Source organism: Chiloscyllium punctatum, chromosome 2, assembly GCF_047496795.1.
Source record: "Chiloscyllium punctatum isolate Juve2018m chromosome 2, sChiPun1.3, whole genome shotgun sequence".
NCBI lineage: Eukaryota > Metazoa > Chordata > Chondrichthyes > Orectolobiformes > Hemiscylliidae > Chiloscyllium > Chiloscyllium punctatum.
This window is the reverse complement of record NC_092740.1, coordinates 139,696,700-139,718,038: the sequence shown is the minus strand read 5'-3', so window position 1 is coordinate 139,718,038 and position 21,339 is coordinate 139,696,700. Positions and strand designations below refer to the sequence as shown.

Sequence of the window (21,339 nt, the reverse complement as noted above, 5' to 3'; positions counted from 1 at the left end):
TATTAATCATCATTTTGCAAAGCACTGATCATGGACAATCAGAACTGATTTTTTAAAAGGTACTGTAATGTCTGATTAACTACAATGAATTTTCTTTCAGAGTACTAATGATGGTGGCATATTAATGTGGTCAAGGTAGATTTTAGGAAAGCTTCTGACAAGGGTTCACATGGGACACCTCAGAAATATAAAACTTATAGAATCCATGGCTAGGTGACAAGTTAGATCTGAATATAGCTCCATGGCAGAAAATAAAGGGTAAAGGTTAGAAATTTTGTGGCTGGAATGGCTGTTTCAAATGGAGTTCCTGAAGATAAGAGGATAGGAATTAAAAAAAGTTAATAAAGATACTTGGATATCTTAATTTTATTAGTTGAATTACAAAATATAACAGCAGGGAATTTACACCAGTTTGGCCACAGCCAGAGGACAGCATACAATTCTGGTCACTTCATTACAGGATGGATGTGACTACACTAAGCAAGATACCAAGAAGTTTTACAAGATACTGCCACGGCAGGAAAATATTGGCTATGAGTAAAGACCAGATAGGTTGAGATTGTGTTCCTTGGATATAGGATATTGAGAAGAATGAATTGAGACTTTCAAAGCAATGGGAAGACAATATAGAGCGCATAGGAAAAAGCTTCTCCTAGTAGAGAGATAAATAACCAGGAGGCATTAGCTAAAAGTAATTGGCAGAAGGATTAAAGAAACATTGAGGAGAACTTTCTTTTCAACAAAGAGTTGTGAGAATCTGTAACATACTGCCTGAAGCAGTGGTAGAAACTTTCACGGTATTTAAAAAAACAATAGGATATGCACCTGAAGTGTTGGAATCTTCAGGGATATGGACAAGCTGGAAACCCAAATTATGCTCCACTGTTGCTATTTTGCTGGGAACAGACACACTGGAATTAGTAGCTCAGTTTAATAACTTTCTTTTTTGCTGAGGCAAGAAACTTCAGAAAGTTATAGACTTACAGTAAAGACAATAGAATTCTCAAAAGTTAAGCTTAGTAGAAGAGGAAGATAGTAGTGACAACCAAATGGATGATCTCAAACTTAAAAACAAAGATGCCCACTAGCTTATTGTTGGGGAACTTAAGAAAGCAGGGAAAGGGACCCCAGGAGATGAGTGTCAAGTATGCATTCCAGGATGATCATGGAGTGATAAGCCATTTTGGTAGAGCAAAGCAGGGTCTGATGAGACTCCCAAATGTGGTGATACATGGGGAGAAACCAGCTAAATATTTACATTTGCACCTTTTGGACTTGAGAACACAAAAATAGGACATGTGACAGAAATCAGTGACCAAAATTTAATTGGGAACAAAGGCGAGGCAAAGAACTCTAAGTAAATCGATATCTTGAAAACTAAAATATCTAGATAATAAAATCATTACTACATAAGTACCATGGTAAAGTGAGGGTAAAAGAGCAGATGGCAGCATCAAACCAGAGTCTCAGATATATGAGTAATCATCTGTTTGTGTGAGGATATAATAAAGGAGGCTGTAATATGAATGAATGATGGAATGATTTTTTATAACAGCATGATATGGTAGGGATCTTTTTTGTCTTGGTACAACAGCAATGTTAAAAAAAACTATTAAAGCAGCACCTCTTGATGCCACTGGTTGACAATTAAGAATATTAATTCCAATTGAAAGAGGTTACATGGAAATTTTTAAGGAACACTGACTTTACAAGACCTTTAATAATTATATGGACTGCCTTTGTAAAGTACATGGGCAATCAAGGCAAAGGGCAGCTTATAACTGTCTCAGTCTGAAAGGATAGATTTAAGACATGCTGATGCACCATTTTAAAATCACATTCCATTCTCATTTTGAATGATGTTAAAAACTTGGCTTACCAATTTCAATACCTAATCCACCGATTCCACTTAGGAAAACATGAGACCGTGCCATCTGGCACATTGCATTGTCCCCCAGGACATAGCGCTGTCGGCTGCATTGAAAAGGGAAAAAATATATAATAAGCAGGAGAATGTTTTAATGCCTCTTTACATAAACTAGTTTTTCCATTCTTATTCAACATCTAATCAATAAATAATGCCAGTAAAAAATTGCCCAGAAACTGAAACAAGGCAGCACTGCAAAAACTGATCAGTTGCCAATACTTTGATTATTACGCTGTGGAAGATAGAATACTTATGCCCTTAGTCAATATACATATTTATTTGTGGAGAAGCACAATACACACTTCCAATAACATTTCCTCATTTCAGCCTTCCCATTTGTAATCATTGTTGAAAAAAACCTGTCTGTACATGGAATGACAGAACTCCATGGTTGGAGGAACTTGAACTCAAACCTTCTGGCACAAGGGTTGGGACACCAGTACTACACCACAAGAATATGCCACAAGTTGCAGTAGACCTAGGGCTGCCCCATGTACTTTAAAAAAAAATTGTTCATGGGATGTGTGTATTGCTGGCTAGGCCAGGACTTATTGCCTATCCCTAACTGCTTTAGAAAACTTGGTGGCGAGCTGCCTTCTTGAACTGCTGCAATCTTTGGTGTGTAAGAACACCCGCAGTGCCATTAGGAAAGGAGTTCCAGCATTTTGACCCAGTGACAGTAAAGGTTCAGTGATATACTTCTGAGTCAGGATGGCATGTCAAGGTTCCAACAAAGGGTCACTAGACTCGAAACATTAACTTTTTTTTCTTCACAAGTGCTGCCAGATCTGCTGAGTTTCCAACAATTTCTGTTTTTGCCTCAGATGTACAGCATCCACAATTCTTTAAAATCATACTGGAGTGTCGCTATGCCTTGGAGGAGAATTTGTGGGTGACGGGGTTCCTACGCATCTGCTATGCAGGCATAGGTAGTCCAGGCTGCAGGTTTGGAAGTTGCTGTCAAAGGAGCCTTACTGAGTTGCTCCAGTGCATTGTGTAGATGGTGAACACTATGACCTCTGCACATCAGTGGTGAAGCGAGTGAATATTCAAAGTGGTGGACAGAGTGCCAGTTAAGCAAGTTGCTTTGTCCTTGATGGTCAAGCATTTGAGCAATGTTAAATTTACACCTAGTCAAGTGGAGAGCATTCTATCTTATTCATTATTTGCACCTTGTCCAAGGTGGACAGATAGTGGGGGACATGAGTTACTTGCCAATTAATTCCTAGCCTCTGACCTGCTTTTGCAGCCCTGCTATGTATATGGCTGGTCAAGTTTAGTTTTGGGTCTACTGTAACTATAGAAGGTTGATAGAGGGGGAGCCTGCAATGCTAACGCAACTGAAAGTCAAGCAGCAATGGTTAGATTCTCTTATTGAAAATTGTCACTGTCTGGCACATACAACGTGAATGAGACCTTTCAGACCTATTGCCCAGATCTTGCTGCCTATGGGCACGGTAGACATGTAATGGTGGCAGGTAGCTAATTGCTAGAGTTCACAGAAATAATGGACACACATTTGGACATTTTACAACATACCACTAGTGCAGGTGGGACTTGAAATCAGATCTTCTGGTCTAAAGGTAAAGTCATGATCACTGCATCACAAGGCCCCTATAAATCCTAGCACCTGCCATGGTGGAATGTGACTTTATGCCCCAGCGCAATAGCTTGGGCCTCTGGATTTCAGTTTAGTGACACCACAACATTCACGTAAATTATTTTCAATTGATGTGGTGTTATGACACATCTCCGAGACAGTCAGGATTTGAATCCAGACTTTCTGGCCCAAAGGTAAGCCACTGCCACAAGAGTCATAAAATTTATCCTACAACTCAGGCAAAGAGTGACAACTTTTGAAAAAGTGTAAGGGAGCTGAACCTTGGTCGTCATATATGGTAGTCCACTGTGCACTCCAAAAGTAGAATGAATTATATATATCTGCATATACATATCACATGTATCGGTATAAGTGTCTGTTCAAAAAAAAAACTTTTAACAATATGACAAACCTCAATGGCAAGTATGTCTTGAACGTGGATCTGACGTGGAGGTGCCAGTGTTGGACAGGGGTGGACAAAGTCAGAAGTCACACACCAGGTTGAGTCCAACAGGTTTTTTTTTAAATCACAAGCTTTCAGCACATGACAAAGGGACTGCTCTCTGAAAGCTTGTGATTTCAAATAAACTATAACCTGGTATCATGCGACTTCAGGTTTTGAAAGTAGACCTTCTAGCCTAGAGTTATGGCCATTACGATTGTACCACAAGACCCTCCTTCTCCACACCACCGCCCCCCCCTCCCCCGCAAAGTTGCAGTTGATCTCAATCTGCCTCCATGTACATGAATACAACCAAGTCACAAATCAATACCCTACACTTGAACATGACTAACAGCTAATGTATTTAACAGATTCCCTAATCTCCAAATAAAATGTATAGACTGTGTATAATAGAGATGTTTTTTTAAAAATTCAGGCTTTAATCTTGAAGTTGACTTCTGTACCATGACTTTGAGAGCTGATCTCCAGCATCCCTCACAATTTCTTTCTATGTACATTTATTTCAGTTAAAAGAGATAGTGATTGGCTTGCATTTACTCATCTGCTTTTAGAGATTTCCTTTCTCGCTGGCATTTATTTCAAGTCAGTAACATAAATTCACAAATACTCCTCACTCATACTTTTTATAGGGGACATGCATAAAATCCACATTTTCTGACATTTGTTTGAACTATTTTCTGAAATCTCAATCTCTATTCAAAAAATAGAAACTTTTATTTGTGAAGACTAAGGCACAATTAATAAAGTCCTTTGGAAAGAATTACACTTGTAAAGTAGGAAAATCTGTAGCCAATTTGTATACAACATGATTCCACAAGCAAACTGAAGAGGAATAGCTAATCTGAAAGGTAAACAACCTGTTAACTCTGTACGTAGTGGCATCTGACTGTTGAATAATTTAAGCCTTTTCTGTTTTTGTGATATGGATTGAAAAATATATATTCCAAAACATCACAGGGAACTTGTCTGCTATTCTCTGAATGGTGCTCTGAAATCTAATACGTCCACTTGGGCGAATGGATCTCAATTCAATCTATCCAAAAGCAACTACCTCCAACAGCATAGCACAAAATTCAGGCTGAGGGAACACTCATGTCTCTGAAGTGACCCTTGGAAGCTCCAAAATTGTAACTCAAAGATGCCACCACTGTAGTATTCACTACAAGCAATTCAAAGGTCCTTCCAAACCAGTAACCTTCATCATCTGCAAAGAGGCGAGTAGAGATGTACGGGAACATAATCACTTGCAAGCTCCCCTCCAAACCACATACTATGCTGACTAGGAACTGTATCACTGTTTCTGGATCAAAATCCTGAAACTCTCTTCCCAGTAGGACGAGTGTACCTCACTACATCATTTGCAGCAGTTCAAGAAGTCAGCTCACCAACACCTTCATCAGGGCAATCAGGGATAGGCAAAAATGCTAATCTAGCTAGTTACAAAACCGCCAATGAATAAGAAAGATAAGGAAAAAAGTAATGAGAAAGAAAAAAATCTTCAAAACAATACGCAATTGTTTTGATACTTGCAGGAACAAAACTGCCAAATCTTAATAACAATAAATATCAGGACTCAGCAGGGTATTATGCTAACCATAATTGTTAAATTATACTTTGGATGATGCATTCTAGGACAGAGATTGCAACAATAACTTGCTCCAATATATAAAATCTATATTAATGACACAGAGAATGAATCTGGACCGATTATATAAGTTACTTCCCTCTGTGAACTGTATATAATTTATTCAGTGACACACTTTGTGCAAGTCAACCAATTCCTTGAGATACACAATGAACTACAACAGGAATCTATTACATCAAATTCTCTGATCCACAAAAGGTAATTTAGTGAATCTACAGAACCATAAAACCTGTGGCATTCAGCCGCAGACAAGTCTATTCTCCAGTCCATTCATCCTGGTTTTCAGAGCACAGGTACTACTGTGTATCATAAAAATGTAATCGCCCATCTTAAAATCTTTAGTCAGAATTTTTAAACATTTATTTAACTACAGTTTTTAAAAACAACACTCTGTTGACAGAACAATGTGTAGAACTCTTGCCAACTTTGGCTGATTGAGCTCTATATCTATCACATGAGCAATGAGCCTGTTATATGTTAATACATATTTAATCACCAAATTAACCTGCAACCAAAAGGTCATATCCCTCCTCTCTTCCCCCTGCCATATCTCCAGGAATTAAATTTCACACTCCAAATACAGCGGACTCTTCTAGCTTTATCACTATTTCAGCTTTTAGTAAAGTGTTCCCTTCTAATTTTCTCTCAAGAATGGATTACAAGAGTGGAAGTTACATTGCAAGTATATAAGGTTATGACTGAACTCCATTCAGAATACACTATTCAGTGTTAGATAACATTTTTATGGGAGACATGACACAGGTTCACCAGAATTATACCAAGGCTAAAAGTACAAAGTTATGAGGATGAGTTGCAGAGAACTCAATTTATATCCTCTTGAGTGTAAAAGACAAAGAGGTGTTCTAATCTGGGTATTTTAGAACTATTAAAGTTGATAGGTTGGGCAAAGATAAAATTCACTCAGGTGATTGAGTCCAGAACAATGTTTCTGCAAGGAGAACTGTTGACTCAGTGGTAATATTGAGGCTTTACAATGTATTCAAGATGAACGGATACTCAAAAAATACAGTCCGCAGATTCCTCAAGAACAAACCACGACAAGCAGACCAAACACAGCCAGAAACCCTAACCACCTTACCATACATCAAAGTAGTTTCAGAAATGACAGCCAGACTACTAAGACTCCTCAGAATCCTAGTAGCGCACAAACCCGCCAACACTCAAACAAAAACTAAAACTTAAAAGACCCAGTACAACCCATGGACAAAACCAACGTCGTCCACAGAATTCCATGCAAGGACTGCCACAAACACTACGTAGGACAAACAGGAAGAAAGTTAGCCACCAGGATACATGAACACCAGCTAGCCACAAAAAGACACGACCCTCTCTCTCTCGTAGCCCTACACACAGAAGGAAAAAAAACACCATTTCGACTGGGACAGCACATCTATCCTGGGACAGGCTAAGCAAAGGCATGCCAGAGAATTCCTAGAGGCCTGGCACTCCAACCATAACGCCATAAACAAACACATAGATCTAGATACCATCTATCAACCCCTCAGAAAACGAACAGGAAATGACATCACCACAAACCCCAGGAACCCCATCCAGGACAAACATATAAATAGAAAGCAGGAGACAACAGCTTCACTTTACTTGGAGGTCGTCACTGACGATGTTACCTAGCCAGGTAATGGAACGTCTGGATATCAAACCTACAGCTCAGCAAGCAAACCTACACCCTAATGAAACTTTTTGTCAGACAAGGGAATAGATGGAATTGAACAGCACAACAGGCTTAATGTCTAGCCTTGGTTTTATAGCATTTTGGCAAGAACTTTACAGTATTGTGTGGATTATAAACCAAATTAGTTTCTCTCAGTGTCCTACACCCACTCAAACTCATACAGTATTCAGTTGTTTTTTGCTTCAAGCCAATTAAACTATTAACCTGTCACCTTATTGAATCAAAAGATAAAGACCGGTGATTTAGTCTCCTGGTAACTGTTTATTACATGCCCATTTTTTCACCCCATTAATATTTTGCTTTTTACACGACTGAAGATAAACATAAAAATGACTTTTGATTTATCTTTCAAAAATCTTCCCTATACTTACCTCTCCAATTACTCAAATTCCACCTCCTCCTACCTCCAATGGAAATGAAGATTATTTCCTCAACAGGAGCTAAGTTCACAAGTCTAAATACTAGACCAAGGTAAGATTTGGAGTGTAATCACAAATACTACAGCCCCAGGACTATAAATCAGGATTTGCCAAAAACTCTGAAATAATCCAACATCTCCAACCCTCACACCTAAAGAAATTTGCTTAAAAGAAAAATATCTGGGATTGGAAACACATTGGAACAAGCTTCTCTGTGAATATACTGGACGAGAAAATCTATAACAAAACAAGTCTATAATAAGGTGACAGTACAAAGTTAACTGAAAATAACATGAAAACTATATGATAAATGCATGATGTTGTCAACTAATTACCAGGTACATAACTTTACAAAATAACCCCTTTGTCAGAGGTCTTTTGACTTTAGCTAAAATGTGCTTTTAAATTTTGCTCTAAAATACCTCAATAGCTATAAATGTTATTCAGCTGAGAGGCTGAATTGAAAAGACTAAGTACATTCAAGATTTAAATTTTTATCAGTATTCATTGAGCTAAATTGAAGCTGGACATTGGAAAAGGAAATAACTGGCTGCACTACCTCTTTAGAAATTTTAAAAAACAAGCAGGATTCAAGCTGTGATTGCCATATGAAGCAAAAAACACTGGTGCAATGGATTCAAGCAGAAAAGGTATCAACTAGACAAAATATCAAAAAGTTGTGAGTATCTAGCTAACTGAAACCCAATGGCACAAAGTGGGAAGTCCAAAAGCATAATGTACCTGATGGAAACATAGCCATTATTAGTTTACTTACATCAAAATATAGTTTGTTCTTCTCTTACCTGTACAAGGAATCATCAATTTCCATATTGCCTGCTGCTATTTTCTCCTGTTCATCAGAATCTGGAAAACAAGATCAAAACAATTCAACTATTTTGGACCTTTCCAGGTTCTGCTTCACTAATTGGCTTACGTCACTTCCTACATGCATACAATTTGTAGCATATAATGTATTCAAAGGTCAAACACTATTCCTGTGGAAATAAAAACTGCAAATGAAAGAAGACAAAAATACAAAAATTAAAAGTAATAGTGTTTTATTTGACCCAAGTGGCCAGTATTTTTTTGACAGAACGAACATTCCACTGCCCTGCCCTTTGCCATAAACCTCCAATTTTATACAAATAAAGGCAAAATATTGCAGCTGGTGGAAATCTGAAAAAAAGAGAGTCCTGGAACTTCGAAATCTTCTGAAGAATGCTTATTCCAGACTCAAAAGGTTAACTGTTTCTCTGTCCACATGTTGTCAAACCTGTGGAGTTTCTCTCGCAATCCCTATGTTTGTTTCTGCAACTATTTCCATTACAAATATTTCTCAAATTCTCTTTTGGAAGTTACTATGAAATTTGCATTTGTTCTCTAATAGGCATTCCAAGGCATGTGGGCACTGATGCTTATGTCAACATTTGCTGCCCATCCTAATTGCTCACAAGAAGTGACAGAGTTGTTTTCTTGAATTACTGGAGTCCACGTGATATTGGTATATCTACAATGTCACAATGGGAGGGTGTTAGACGATTGTGACCCAGCAACAACAAATGATTGGTGATATAGGTTTATGTCAGTAAAGTGGAAGACTTGGAGGTAGTCTTCCCCTGTGTGACAGAGGATGTAGGTTGTAAGGTCACACTGAATCAGCCCTGATTAATTACTGCACTCGTTCTTGTATATGGTACACAATGGTACTGCTGTGCATTAATAATAGTGTGAAAATGTTGGAAGTGATGCATTTTGGAGAATTTGAGCTATAGGGAGAAATTAACTAGGCTAGGGCTTTTTCCTGGAGCATCAGAGGCTGAGGAGTGACCTTATAGAGGTTTACAATATCATGAGGGGCATGGATAGAGTAAAGAGACAAGGTCTTTTCCCTTGGGTGGGGCAGTCCAGAATTAGGGATCATAGGTTTAGGGTAAGAGGGGAAAGATAGAAGAGACACCTAAGGTGCAACTTTTTCATGCAGAGGGTAGTGCATGTGTGGAATGGGCTGTCAGAGGACGTGGTGGAAGCTAGTACAACTGCAACATTTAAAAGGCACCTGGATAGGTATATGAATAGGAAGGGTTTGGAGGGATATTAGGCCAGGTGCTGGCAGGCGGGACTAGATTGGGTTAGGATATCTGGTTGGGATGGACGAGTTGGACCGAAGGGTCTGTTTCTGTGCTGTACATCTCTATGATTAGGTGCCAATCAAATAGCATACTTTGTCATGAATAGTATCCAACTTATTGAGTGCTGTTTGAGCTGCACTGACCCAGATAAGTGCAGAGTATCACATCTTGGTACATATCATGACTCATACCTTGTTGATGGTGGACAAGTTTTGATGAGGCACATGAGTTAGTCAGTGCAGAAGCCCTAACCTTTGACCTACTTTTGTAGTCACAGTACTTCACTAGCTGATTCAGTTCAGTTTCTGATCCCTGGTAACCCTGAGTATTTATAATGGGGTAATATCATTTAATTTTTTTTAATGGAAACTGTTATTGTCTGGCACTTGTCACTTGGATGACATTTGGAATTGTGATGACAAGTCACGCTGCAGATGGAGACTGACTGCATTAGTTCACAAGCAGCGCCATAAAGTAGATCAATGACAATCATTTCCAGGTAAGTTGTGGCTCTTTTAGGTGGGAAAGGATCGAGGGATATGGGTGAGTGAGGGGAATGTGTGAGTGGGTTTTGAATCCTGGGAGGCGAGACACAGTGGTGGTGGATTTATTTTTAGGGACATCAGAAAACATAACGCACTGAGTCAGGGACCACAAAGTGAAGGCAGATAAATGAAATTACCATACAGACTTGTCATCATCAACACTAACATGGTGGTTAGCATTGATGCCTCACGACACTAGGGATCCAGGTTTGATTCCAACCTTGTGCAAATTCCACACAAACAGCTGCCCATTCTCTTCATGTCTGCGTGGGTTTCCACTGGGTGCTCCAGTTTCCTTCCACAGTCCAAAGAAGTGCAGGCTTTGCTAAATTGCCTCAGTGTCCAAGGATGTGCAGGCTATTTGAATTAATCAGGGTAAATGGAGGGTTATAAGTATAATGTAGGGGGACTGGGTCTGGGTGGAACAATGGGCTAATGGCCTCTCTCCGCACTGTCGGGATTCTATGAACAGAATGCTCTAAGGTATAGAGGTTGTTGAATGGCCTGTGACTTATTTTGCCCTTATGGGATGAGGGCCAAATTCTAATTCATTGCAATTTTCTCTAGACAATGAGATGACAGGCCAGCTCCTGCCTTTCATCTTGTAAAAGGAAATCACTCTGTTCATCTTTTTCTTCCACAGGAGAGTTGCCTGACATCTGAGCAAGTACCACAATTTGAACCTATGGTGTAAGGAACTCTGAACATAAGACTTTTTTCCTCACTCTTGCACTGTACTGCAATAAATTGCATGATCCTTAATGATGAATCTCAAACAAGACATTTGTTAGCTTTGGAGCCTTCAACAATAGACCAATTACATGAACATAAGAATGTAGACACATTGGAAAGGCAAGTTCCAACTACCTCAGTAATATCATTACCAATAATATAATAATAGCGTTAGCTACTTATCAGAAAAAAAGCTTCCAAAATGGTACTTCACAAAATAGAAATGCATTGATTTTCCATTCAAAGTTGGCTTACTTATTTTACTCACATCTGTTTGTGTAGCTTTCTGTTACGAATACAATCCAGTTCAGTAAGCTTTTGAGCTGTTGTTCAGGTTTAGTCAAAGCAGAAAATGTATGGATTTTTTAGGTATAGTTGAAAAATTTAATCCAACAATCAAATTCATTTTTTAATATTATTGTTGGAGCCAGTAGCCAGACTCAATTTATAGCTCAACGGTTCAGTATGAATTCGAACACATATCCTAGATATAAAAATGACAGCATGCCAACTTGCCCTTTTCCATCTTCTTTTAGCTTAAATAGGAAAGAATGAATTTTTAAAAAGGGCTTCCAATGAGTAAGGAAACAATTACAACAATAACTAGCATTTTAGTAATACTTTCAAAGTAGGAAAATTTCACAGAAGCCCAGTCAGGCAAAACTTGACAAAAATCAAGTGACATATTAAAACAGGTGACTAAAATATTGGCTGAAAATGCAATTGTTCCTTTTCCATCAGAACAGAGAGAGAGAGAGAGAGAGAGAGACAGACAGAGACAGACAGAGGTTTAGGGAAGGAATTCAAGGGTTTGACAACAAGATAATAGTCAACCCACCCACTCATGACAAGGTTAGGGTGAGAAAGTATATAAGGTATGAGCAGATCATAAAAGAGTTAAGTTTTGGGTTGTGAGAGACAAAGGCTCAGCTAGCATGACTTGGATCAGATAAGAACTTGCAGTAAACAATCAGGTGCTGGAGGCAAGGGTATGGGGTTGATGAATTGAAAAAGCAATCCTTATGTAAAGCCATTTAAGATAAAGCATTAATTATGTACAGTCAATTAACAAGTTGAAAAGCATTCATTATGTGAAGTCAGTTGACAAGGTTAAGAACATTCATTGTATAATGCCAAATGGCTTAATCTTTAAGGAGGAAGAGGGGAGGGGAGGGGAGCTGGGGGTGAGAATCTGAAACCTGAATACAGGCCAAGGTGACTAGTTGTTGTCAGGAACAACCACTTAACAGATGCCCATAATAACTTAGGCGGCAATAAAATGGCTTCTCGATTCAAAGAACATGACAAAATGGCTTCTAGGCTGCAAACTGACAATTTTGCTAAAGCTGCATAAAATGGTTTTGAAGTTACTAACTGCTAATTGTGCTGTTGCTGAGGGGGAAAGGGTGGCACGAGGGAGGGGGTGGGCGAGAGAGAGAGAAAGCTAACCTTTTAAGTCGAGATGACTCTTCATAAATGAACAGTCATCAAGACTCAAAATGTTTGCTTGCTCTCTCTCTCTCTCCATAGATGCTGTTTGACCCGCTGTAATCTCCAGCGTTTGTTGTTTTTAGTCTGACCACACAAAGATTGCCCGACTCCCTGAACCTGTAACTATAGCGTACAGCGCCACTTTCAGAAGAGAAAGCTGAGGAAGAAAATTATTCTCATTACTAACCATCTCAATTGGAGGCAAAAATGAAAATGAGTTGAATCAAAACATCCACCAGGTTCCGAAGAAAACTATTTCAATATATTAAGTATGCTGCTAGATATGTCACTCCACCTTCCATAAACAAAATGTTTGAAGTGTATGCAGCAGAAAATCACTTAAAAGATTTTGCTTTGAAGGGTTCAAATCAGCAATAAAAATGTCAGCCTTTCTCTGAACAAATCAAAACAGCTATTGCCTAGCTTATAACTATTCATGGTAAGCCATTACTGAAAATGAAAAGCATAACATTACAGCACAGATTTTTACCTGAAGAAGGGCTCATGCCTGAAACGTTGATTCTCCTGCTCCTTGGATGCTGCCTGACCTGCTGCGCCTTTCCAGCAACACATTTTCAGCTCTGATCTCCAGCATCTGCAGTCCTCACTTTCTCCCCCCCCCGCCCCCAGCAGAGATTTTTAGCTAATTATTGCCCAATGTTTCTATTTTCCTCATAACTGCTGAAAAATGCAGAGTTACTTTATGTTTCACCAACAGTTTTATCTAAATAGTAAGTGTCTACATGTCAAAAATATTAAGTTGAATGTGAAGCATTTTGTAATATCTGGGCACGTGATAAGGTTATCTATATACATGCTGAATCTTTCTATCTTTAGAGTTTTCCAGTGTTCTTAGAGCACAGTAAGATTAAAAAGAGGAACATATCAGATTTAGCTTTTTCTTCCTCAAACTAGTTATGTGTAATTTTTATTGTCACCTTTTCTCTGTAAAGAATGCACAAATCTCCCTTGGATAAATGTCAAAATCTTGCATAACCTAGGGCAGATGATAAGGAATGTATCTACATTGACAGCAGTATCACATAAAACAGATGTGAAAAATTGTTACATAATTTAAGGGATATTAGTACACTTGATCGATATACTTAGGGGAGGTATCAGTAATCTCATATGTTTTATTGCTACTGAACAAATAGGAGGGAAACGGTTTCTTAACCCATAGTTCTGGGTACGTTCGCCGAGTTGGAAAGTTGATTTGCAGACATTCACCCCCTGTCTTGGTGATATCTTCAGTGCTTTGGAGCCTCCTGTGAAGCGATGCTGCACTGTCTCTTCTGGAATTTATTTGGTTCTGTTCTTGCTGCTTCCGGTTGTTTGTTGTAATGGCCAATGTATTGGATCTAGGACTATGTGCTAGGTCTAGGTCTATGACACCTCTACAGAGTCTTCACTAAGAATGCAACTTCATCCGCAGATGCCTAACAGACAAACAACGCGATGAGGACATGCCACAACCTAACTCACTACCTACGTTACCTTATATAAAATACATCTCGGAACTGACAGCCAGACTTCTCCGACCATTCTGATTCATGACAGTCCATAAACCAACAGGCATGCTCAGACAACAACTCACCAGAACGAAAGACCCAATACCCAATATGTGCAAGACAAACACAATTTACAAGATTCCATGCAAAGACTGGACAAAACACTATATGGTAAAAACAATGCTGCAGATGCTGAAAACCAAATACTGGATTAGTGTGCTGGAAGAGCACAGCAGTTCAGGCAGCATCCAACGAGCAGCGAAATTGACGTTTCGGGCAAAAGCCCTTCATCAGGAATAAAACACTATATGGGACAAACAGGCAATCCACATCCATGAACACCAACTAGCCACTAAACACCATGACCAGTTAGCCCTAGCAGCCATATATACAGATGACAAGGACCACAAATTTGATGGGACAACATAATGATCACAGGACAAGCTAAACAGAGAATAGTCAGAGAATTTCTAGAAGCAGGTCACTCATCCATGGACTCCATCAACGAGCACATAGACAGTAGAGAAGCGTTCCACAGGAGTCTCCAGAGCCCTGAGAATGTCACCGAGACAGGGGACGAAACATCTACAAATCAACCTCCAAGCTCGGCGAACATTCCCACAACTATGACAACCGGCACCCGAGCTACAAATCTTTATGTAAACCTTGAGATTCTTAACCCACATAAATACCTTCCATTAAAAATTCTGACCAGTTTAAGGATCAACTTACATGACTTCCTAACAAATACTGTACACAACGAAAATGGCATAATTTTGTCTCCTGCTTTCAACTTTTTTTTCCCCCAATTCCAATCAAGATCTAATTTGCAATGTGCATGTTATAAATGTGTTCTAAACCATATTCAAGATTTCAGAAATCAGGAAATCCTCAAGACAACTGACAGTCATCATACTAAATTTGCTGTAACTGCTGAAGCATTTCCAAGAAAAATGAAAAACCACACCAAATGCTGCACACAGTAGTATTTGTACAACTCATTTGCTTTAATCTAACATACCTTATATTCTTAAATTGCATGAAGTGAAGAGTTCCCAGCTAACAGTAACAAAGGAAGTTCTGAAGCACTGGGATTACATGGTGGGTCAAGGCAGAGTTTTTTGGAATTCCCTACAGTGTGGGAACAGGCCCTTCGGCCCAACAAGTCCACACCGACCTCCAAAGAGTAACCCACTCAGATCCATTCCCCTACATTTCACCCCTGACTAATGTACCTAACACTGTGGGCAATTTAGCATGCCAATTCACCTCACTAGCACAGGTTTGGATTATGTGAGGGAACTGGAGCACCCAGACGAAACCCATGCAGACACGGGGAGAACGTGCAAACTCCACACAGACAGTCGCCTGAGGTGGGAATTGAACCAGAGTCCCCGGCACTGAGCGAGCAGTGCTAACCACTGAACCATCGTGCTGCCTGATTTCAAGAGGGTAGCTTGTTAGTGGTTGGGTGGAATGGCAAGTGAGGTTAAATTGTGTACAACTGTTAAAGGCTAGGTTTACTCATGTGAGACTGTGATGAGCAATGTGCAATGGAATGAATGAAGCAAGTAGTTACCATTGAATTTTGTAGCGAAGGTCAGTGGGCTAAACTAGTTAACTGAGATTGGGTTTAAATCGGCTACACAGTGTGATGCACTGCATCAGACAGACTGGATTTAAAGCGGGTACGCTGTGCTGTACAGTGCACTCTGAGACAGTGCTTATCATATCTGTGTTTTACAACGCAGTCAGTGAAACTGGGCTCACAGAGAATGTGTCATGCATCAGTGAGATGAGGTTGATAGAGGCTTATGCTGCAGTGCAGTCAGTGAAGGTACGTTAAAAGAAGCTGTGAGGCATGCTGTAGTGCGTGAGGGCTTTCAGAGGCTGCGCTGCGGTCAGTATGAGTGGGTTTACAGACATTGTGCTACAATCAACATGAGTGGGTTTATAGAGACTGCAGGGTGTTGCAGTGTGAGCGGGTTTACAGAGACTGCAGGGTGTTGCAGTCAGTGTGAGCGAATTTACAGACATGAGACTGTGCAGCAGACAGTGCGAGCGAGTTTACAGAGCCAGGACAGCACTGCAATCAGTGTGACCAGGTTTACAGAAACTGTAGTGTGCTGCAGTCAGCGGAAGCAGATTTAAAGAGACGGTTCTGTAGTCATTGAGAGGGGGTTTAAAGAGACTGGGTTTCGGTCAGTGCAAGCCAGTTTACACAGACTGGGCTGGGATGCAGTCAGTGTGAGCGGATTTACACAGACATTGGGCTGGGGTACAGTCAGTGTGAGCGGGTTTACACAGACACTGGGCTGGGTACAGTCAGTGTGAGTGGGTTTACACAGGTGCTGGGCTGGAATGCAATGCAGTCAGTACAAGGGGGTTTACACAGACTGGAAACCTGTTGATCTTCCAACTGAATGAGCTGACCTGGAGTGAGTGTTGCGAACTGGCACATTCCATGGTCCAGGACTGTGTTGAGGGACGTGCTGAAGCTTGGGGCAGCCACCGTCAAGGCGCGGTGGGGAAAGACCACCGTGTAACATCTCCCTGCCAAAGAATAGGGGGCCCACACAGTAAGTGGGCTCCGCTGACGCCTCAGCTAAATACATGGATAGTAAATGTACAGACCTGTATATATGAATGATTAATTCTGATCTCTGTATATAAAGAAATTGAATGTATATGTATGTACGGCACCACCAATTGTACAGATCAAAATACTTTATGAATACAGTATATTTTTGAAATAAAAATGTTTACACAGACTCTGAACTGGGGTAGTCAGTGTGAGCGGGTTTACACAGATGCTGGGATGCAGTCAGTGAAAGAGGGTTTACACAGACACTGGGCTGGGGTGCAGTCAGTGCAAGGGGGTTTACACAGACACTGGGCTGGGGTGCAGTCAGTGCAAGGGGGTTTACACAGACACTGGGCTGGGGTGCAGTCAGTGCAAGGGGGTTTACACAAACACTGGGCTGGGGTGCAGTCAGTGCAAGGGGGTTTACACAGACACTGGGCTGGGGTACAGTCAGTGCAAGGGGGTTTACACAGACACTGGGCTGGGGTACAGTCAGTGCAAGGGGGTTTACACAGGGCTTAAAAATGTGTTGCTGGAAAAGCGTAGCAGGTCAGGCAGCAGTCAAGGAGTAGGAGAATTGATGTTTCGGGCATAAGCCCTTCTTCAGGAATGAGGAAGGTGTGCCAAGCAGGCTAAGATAAAGGGTAGGGAGGAGGGACTTGGGGGAATGTAGATTTCTCCAGTTTCCTCATTTCCCCTCCCCCGACCTAATCTCAGTCCCAACCCTCAGACTCAGCACCGCCTTCTTGACCTGCAATCTTCTTCCCGATCTCGCCGCCCCACCCCCTCTCCAGCCTATCACCCTCACGTTAACCTCCTTCCACTTATCACATTCCCAACGCCCATCCCCCAAGTCCCACCTCACCCTGACTGTTCCCCCCCCCCACCCAAGTCTCCGGGGTTTACACAGGCGCTGGGCTGGGGGGGGGGGGGGGGGTACGGACAGCGTGAGCGGGGGGGGGGGGGGGGTACGGACAGCGTGAGCAGGGGGGGGGGGTTACGGTCAGCGTGAGCGGGGGGGTACGGTCAGCGTGAGCGGGAGTACGGTCAGCGTGAAGCGGGGGGTGGGTACGGTCAGGGTGAGGGGGGGGGGGGGGGGAGTACGGTCAGGGTGAGGGGGGGGGGGGGGAGTACAGTCAGGGTGAGGGGGGGGTACGGTCAGGGTGAGGGGGGGGTACAGTCAGGGTGAGGGGGGGGTACAGTCAGGGTGAGGGGGGGGTACAGTCAGGGTGAGGGGGGGGTACAGTCAGGGTGAGGGGGGGTACAGTCAGGGTGAGGGGGGGTACAGTCAGGGTGAGGGGGGAGTACAGTGAGGGTGAGGGGGGAGTACAGTGAGGGTGAGGGGGGAGTACAGTGAGGGTGAGGGTGGGGGGGGTACAGTCAGGGTGAGGGTGGGGGGGGTACAGTCAGGGTGAGGGTGGGGGGGGTACAGTCAGGGTGAGGGTGGGGGGGGTACAGTCAGGGTGAGGGTGGGGGGGGTACAGTCAGGGTGAGGGTGGTACAGTCAGGGTGAGGGTGGGGGGGGGTACAGTCAGGGTGAGGGTGGGGGGGGTACAGTCAGGGTGAGGGTGGGGGGGGTACAGTCAGGGTGAGGGTGGGGGGGGTACAGTCAGGGTGAGGGTGGGGGGGGTACAGTCAGGGTGAGGGTGGGGGGGGTACAGTCAGGGTGAGGGTGGGGGGGGTACAGTCAGGGTGAGGGTGAGGGGGGGTACAGTCAGGGTGAGGGGGAGTACAGTCAGGGTGGGGGGGAGTACAGTCAGGGTGGGGGGGGGGGGGGGAGTACAGTCAGGGTGGGGGGGGGAACAGTCAGGGTGAGGGGGGGGTACAGTCAGGGTGAGGGGGGGGTACAGTCAGGGTGAGGGGGGGGTTACAGTCAGGGTGAGGGGGGGGTTACAGTCAGGGTGAGGGGGGGGTTACAGTCAGGGTGAGGGGGGGGTTACAGTCAGGGTGGGGGTGAGGGGGGGTACAGTCAGGGTGGGGGTGAGGGGGGGTACAGACAGGGTGGGGGTGAGGGAGGGTACAGACAGGGTGGGGGTGAGGGGGGGTACAGACAGGGTGGGGGTGAGTGGGGGTGAGGGGGGGTACAGACAGGGTGGGGGTGAGGGTGGGGGTGAGGGGGGGTACAGACAGGGTGGGGGTGAGGGGGGGTACAGACAGGGTGAGGGGGGGGTACAGTCGGGGTGAGGGGGGGTACAGTCAGGGTGAGGGGGGGGTACAGTCAGGGTGGGGGGGGGTACAGTCAGGGTGGGGGGGGGTACAGTCAGGGTGGGGGGGGGTACAGTCAGGGTGGGGGGGGGTACAGTCAGGGTGGGGGGGGGGTACAGTCAGGGTGGGGGGGGGGGTACAGTCAGGGTGAGGGGGGGTTACAATCAGGGTGAGGGGGGGGTACAGTCAGGGTGAGGGGGGGTACAGTCAGGGTGAGGGGGGGGTACAGTCAGGGTGAGGGGGGGGTACAGTCAGGGTGAGGGGGGGGTACAGTCAGGGTGAGGGGGGGTACAGTCAGGGTGAGGGGGGGTACAGTCAGGGTGAGGGGGGGTACAGTCAGGGTGAGGGGGGGGTACAGTCAGGGTGGGGGTGAGGGGGGGTACAGTCAGTGTGAGGGGGGGTACAGTCAGGGTGGGGGGGTACAGTCAGGGTGAGGGGGGGGGTACAGTCAGGGTGAGGGAGGGGGTACAGTCAGGGTGAGGGGGGGGTACAGTCAGGGTGAGGGGGGGGTACAGTCAGGGTGAGGGGGGGGTACAGTCAGGGTGAGGGGGGGTACAGTCAGTGTGAGGGGGGGTACAGTCAGTGTGAGGGGGGGTACAGTCAGTGTGAGGGGGGGTTACAGTCAGAGTAGGGGGGTACAGTCAGGGTGAGGGGTGGGGTACAGTCAGGGTGAGGGGGGGTAGTACAGTCAGGGTGAGGGGGGGTACAGTCAGGGTGAGGGGGGGGGTACAGTCAGGGTGAGGGGGGGGGTACAGTCAGGGTGAGGGGGGGGGTACAGTCAGGGTGAGGGGGGGTACAGTCAGGGTGAGGGGGGGGTACAGTCAGGGTGAGGGGGGGGTACAGTCAGGGTGAGGGGGGGGTTACAGTCAGTGTGAGGGGGGGGTGGGGTTACCGGTGCTGCCGGCGGGAGCAGCCTCTCCTCTCCCTCGGTTACTCACCCTGACGGTACTTGGACAGAGGGAGCAGCTCGGCGCCTGCTGGATGAGATTGGGTGCAGACAGCGGCCTGAGAGCCGGCTGCTGGGGGCTCGGCCTTTCGGAGCAGGCCCGGGTCCACGGAGCCGGCTCGAGCGGATCCTAACTGAAACTGTGACCTCTGACCCCACCCACCCCGTGGAGCCGCGAACACTTCCGGGGCAGCATCGGTCATCAGTGAGGGAGCGCGAGCTGCGGGCGGCATTGCCCAGATCATCAGTCCCACTCATTCACAGCAGAGAGTACATCCTCCAGCCTCCTGCCTGCTGTGTTCCTCCAACCTCCTGCCTGCTGTGTTCTTCCAGCCTCCTGCCTGCTGTGTTCCTCCAGCCTCCTGCCTGCTGTGTTCCTCCAACCTCCTGCCTGCTGTGTTCCTCCAACCTCCTGCCTGCTGTGTTCCTCCAGCCTCCTGCCTGCTGTGTTCTTCCAGCCTCCTGCCTGCTGTGTTCCTCCAGCCTCCTGCCTGCTGTGTTCTTCCAGCCTCCTGCCTGCTGTGTTCCTCCAACCTCCTGCCTGCTGTGTTCCTCCAGCCTCCTGCCTGCTGTGTTCCTCCAGCCTCCTGCCTGCTGTGTTCTTCCAGCCTCCTGCCTGCTGTGTTCTTCCAGCCTCCTGCCTGCTGTGTTCTTCCAGCCTCCTGCCTGCTGTGTTCTTCCAACCTCCTGCCTGCTGTGTTCTTCCAACCTCCTGCCTGCTGTGTTCTTCCAGCCTCCTGCCTGCTGTGTTCTTCCAGGTAAAAACAATGACTGCAGATGCTGAAAACCAAATACTGGATTAGTGGTGCTGGAAGAGCACAGCAGTTCAGGCAGCATCCAACGAGCAGCGAAATCGACGTTTTGGGCAAAAGCCCTTCCAGCCTCCTGCCTTCTGTGTTCTCCCAGTCACCTGCCTGTTGTGTTCTCCCAGTCACCTGCCTGCTGTGTTCTTCCTGCCTCCTGTTTGCTGTGTGCTTCCAGCCACCTGCCTGCTGTGTGCATCCAGCCTCCTGCCTGCAGTGTGCTTCCATCCTCCTGCCTGCTGTGTGCTTCCAACCACCTGCCTGCAGTGTGCTTCCATCCTCCTGCCTGCTGTGTGCATCCAGCCTCCTGCCTGCTGTGTGCTTCCAGCCTCCTGCCTGCTGTGTGCTTCCAGCCTCCTGCCTGCAGTGTGCTTCCAGCCTCCTGCCTGCAGTGTGCTTCCAGCCTCCTGCCTGCAGTGTGCTTCCAGCCTCCTGCCTGCAGTGTGCTTCCAGCCTCCTGCCTGCAGTGTGCTTCCAGCCTCCTGCCTGCAGTGTGCTTCCAGCCTCCTGCCTGCTGTGTGCTTCCATCCTCCTGCCTGCTGTGTGCTTCCATCCTCCTGCCTGCTGTGTGCTTCCAGCCTCCTGCCTGCTGTGTGCTTCCAGCCTCCTGCCTGCTGTGTGCTTCCAG

General features: G+C 44.8%; 1 protein-coding gene across 2 annotated transcripts in view; it reads right to left on the bottom strand.

The window, feature by feature from the left end:
- Positions 1-20,156, bottom strand: part of uba6 (ubiquitin like modifier activating enzyme 6) — a 112,544-nt gene extending 92,388 nt beyond the window's left edge. The window contains exons 1-4 of one of the 2 annotated variants that reach the window (XM_072589132.1): positions 19,901-20,156; positions 16,607-16,726; positions 8,569-8,629; positions 1,880-1,974 (exon numbers count right to left, since the gene is read on the bottom strand). In XM_072589132.1, the coding sequence (XP_072445233.1) occupies positions 1,880-1,974; positions 8,569-8,629; positions 16,607-16,726; positions 19,901-20,153 (529 nt within the window). In that variant the 5' untranslated portion in view covers positions 20,154-20,156. The remainder of the gene's footprint in view (positions 1-1,879; positions 1,975-8,568; positions 8,630-16,606; positions 16,727-19,900) is intronic. The other variant, XM_072589133.1, reaches the window with a different exon arrangement.
- Between the last annotated feature and the right edge of the window lie 1,183 nt (positions 20,157-21,339).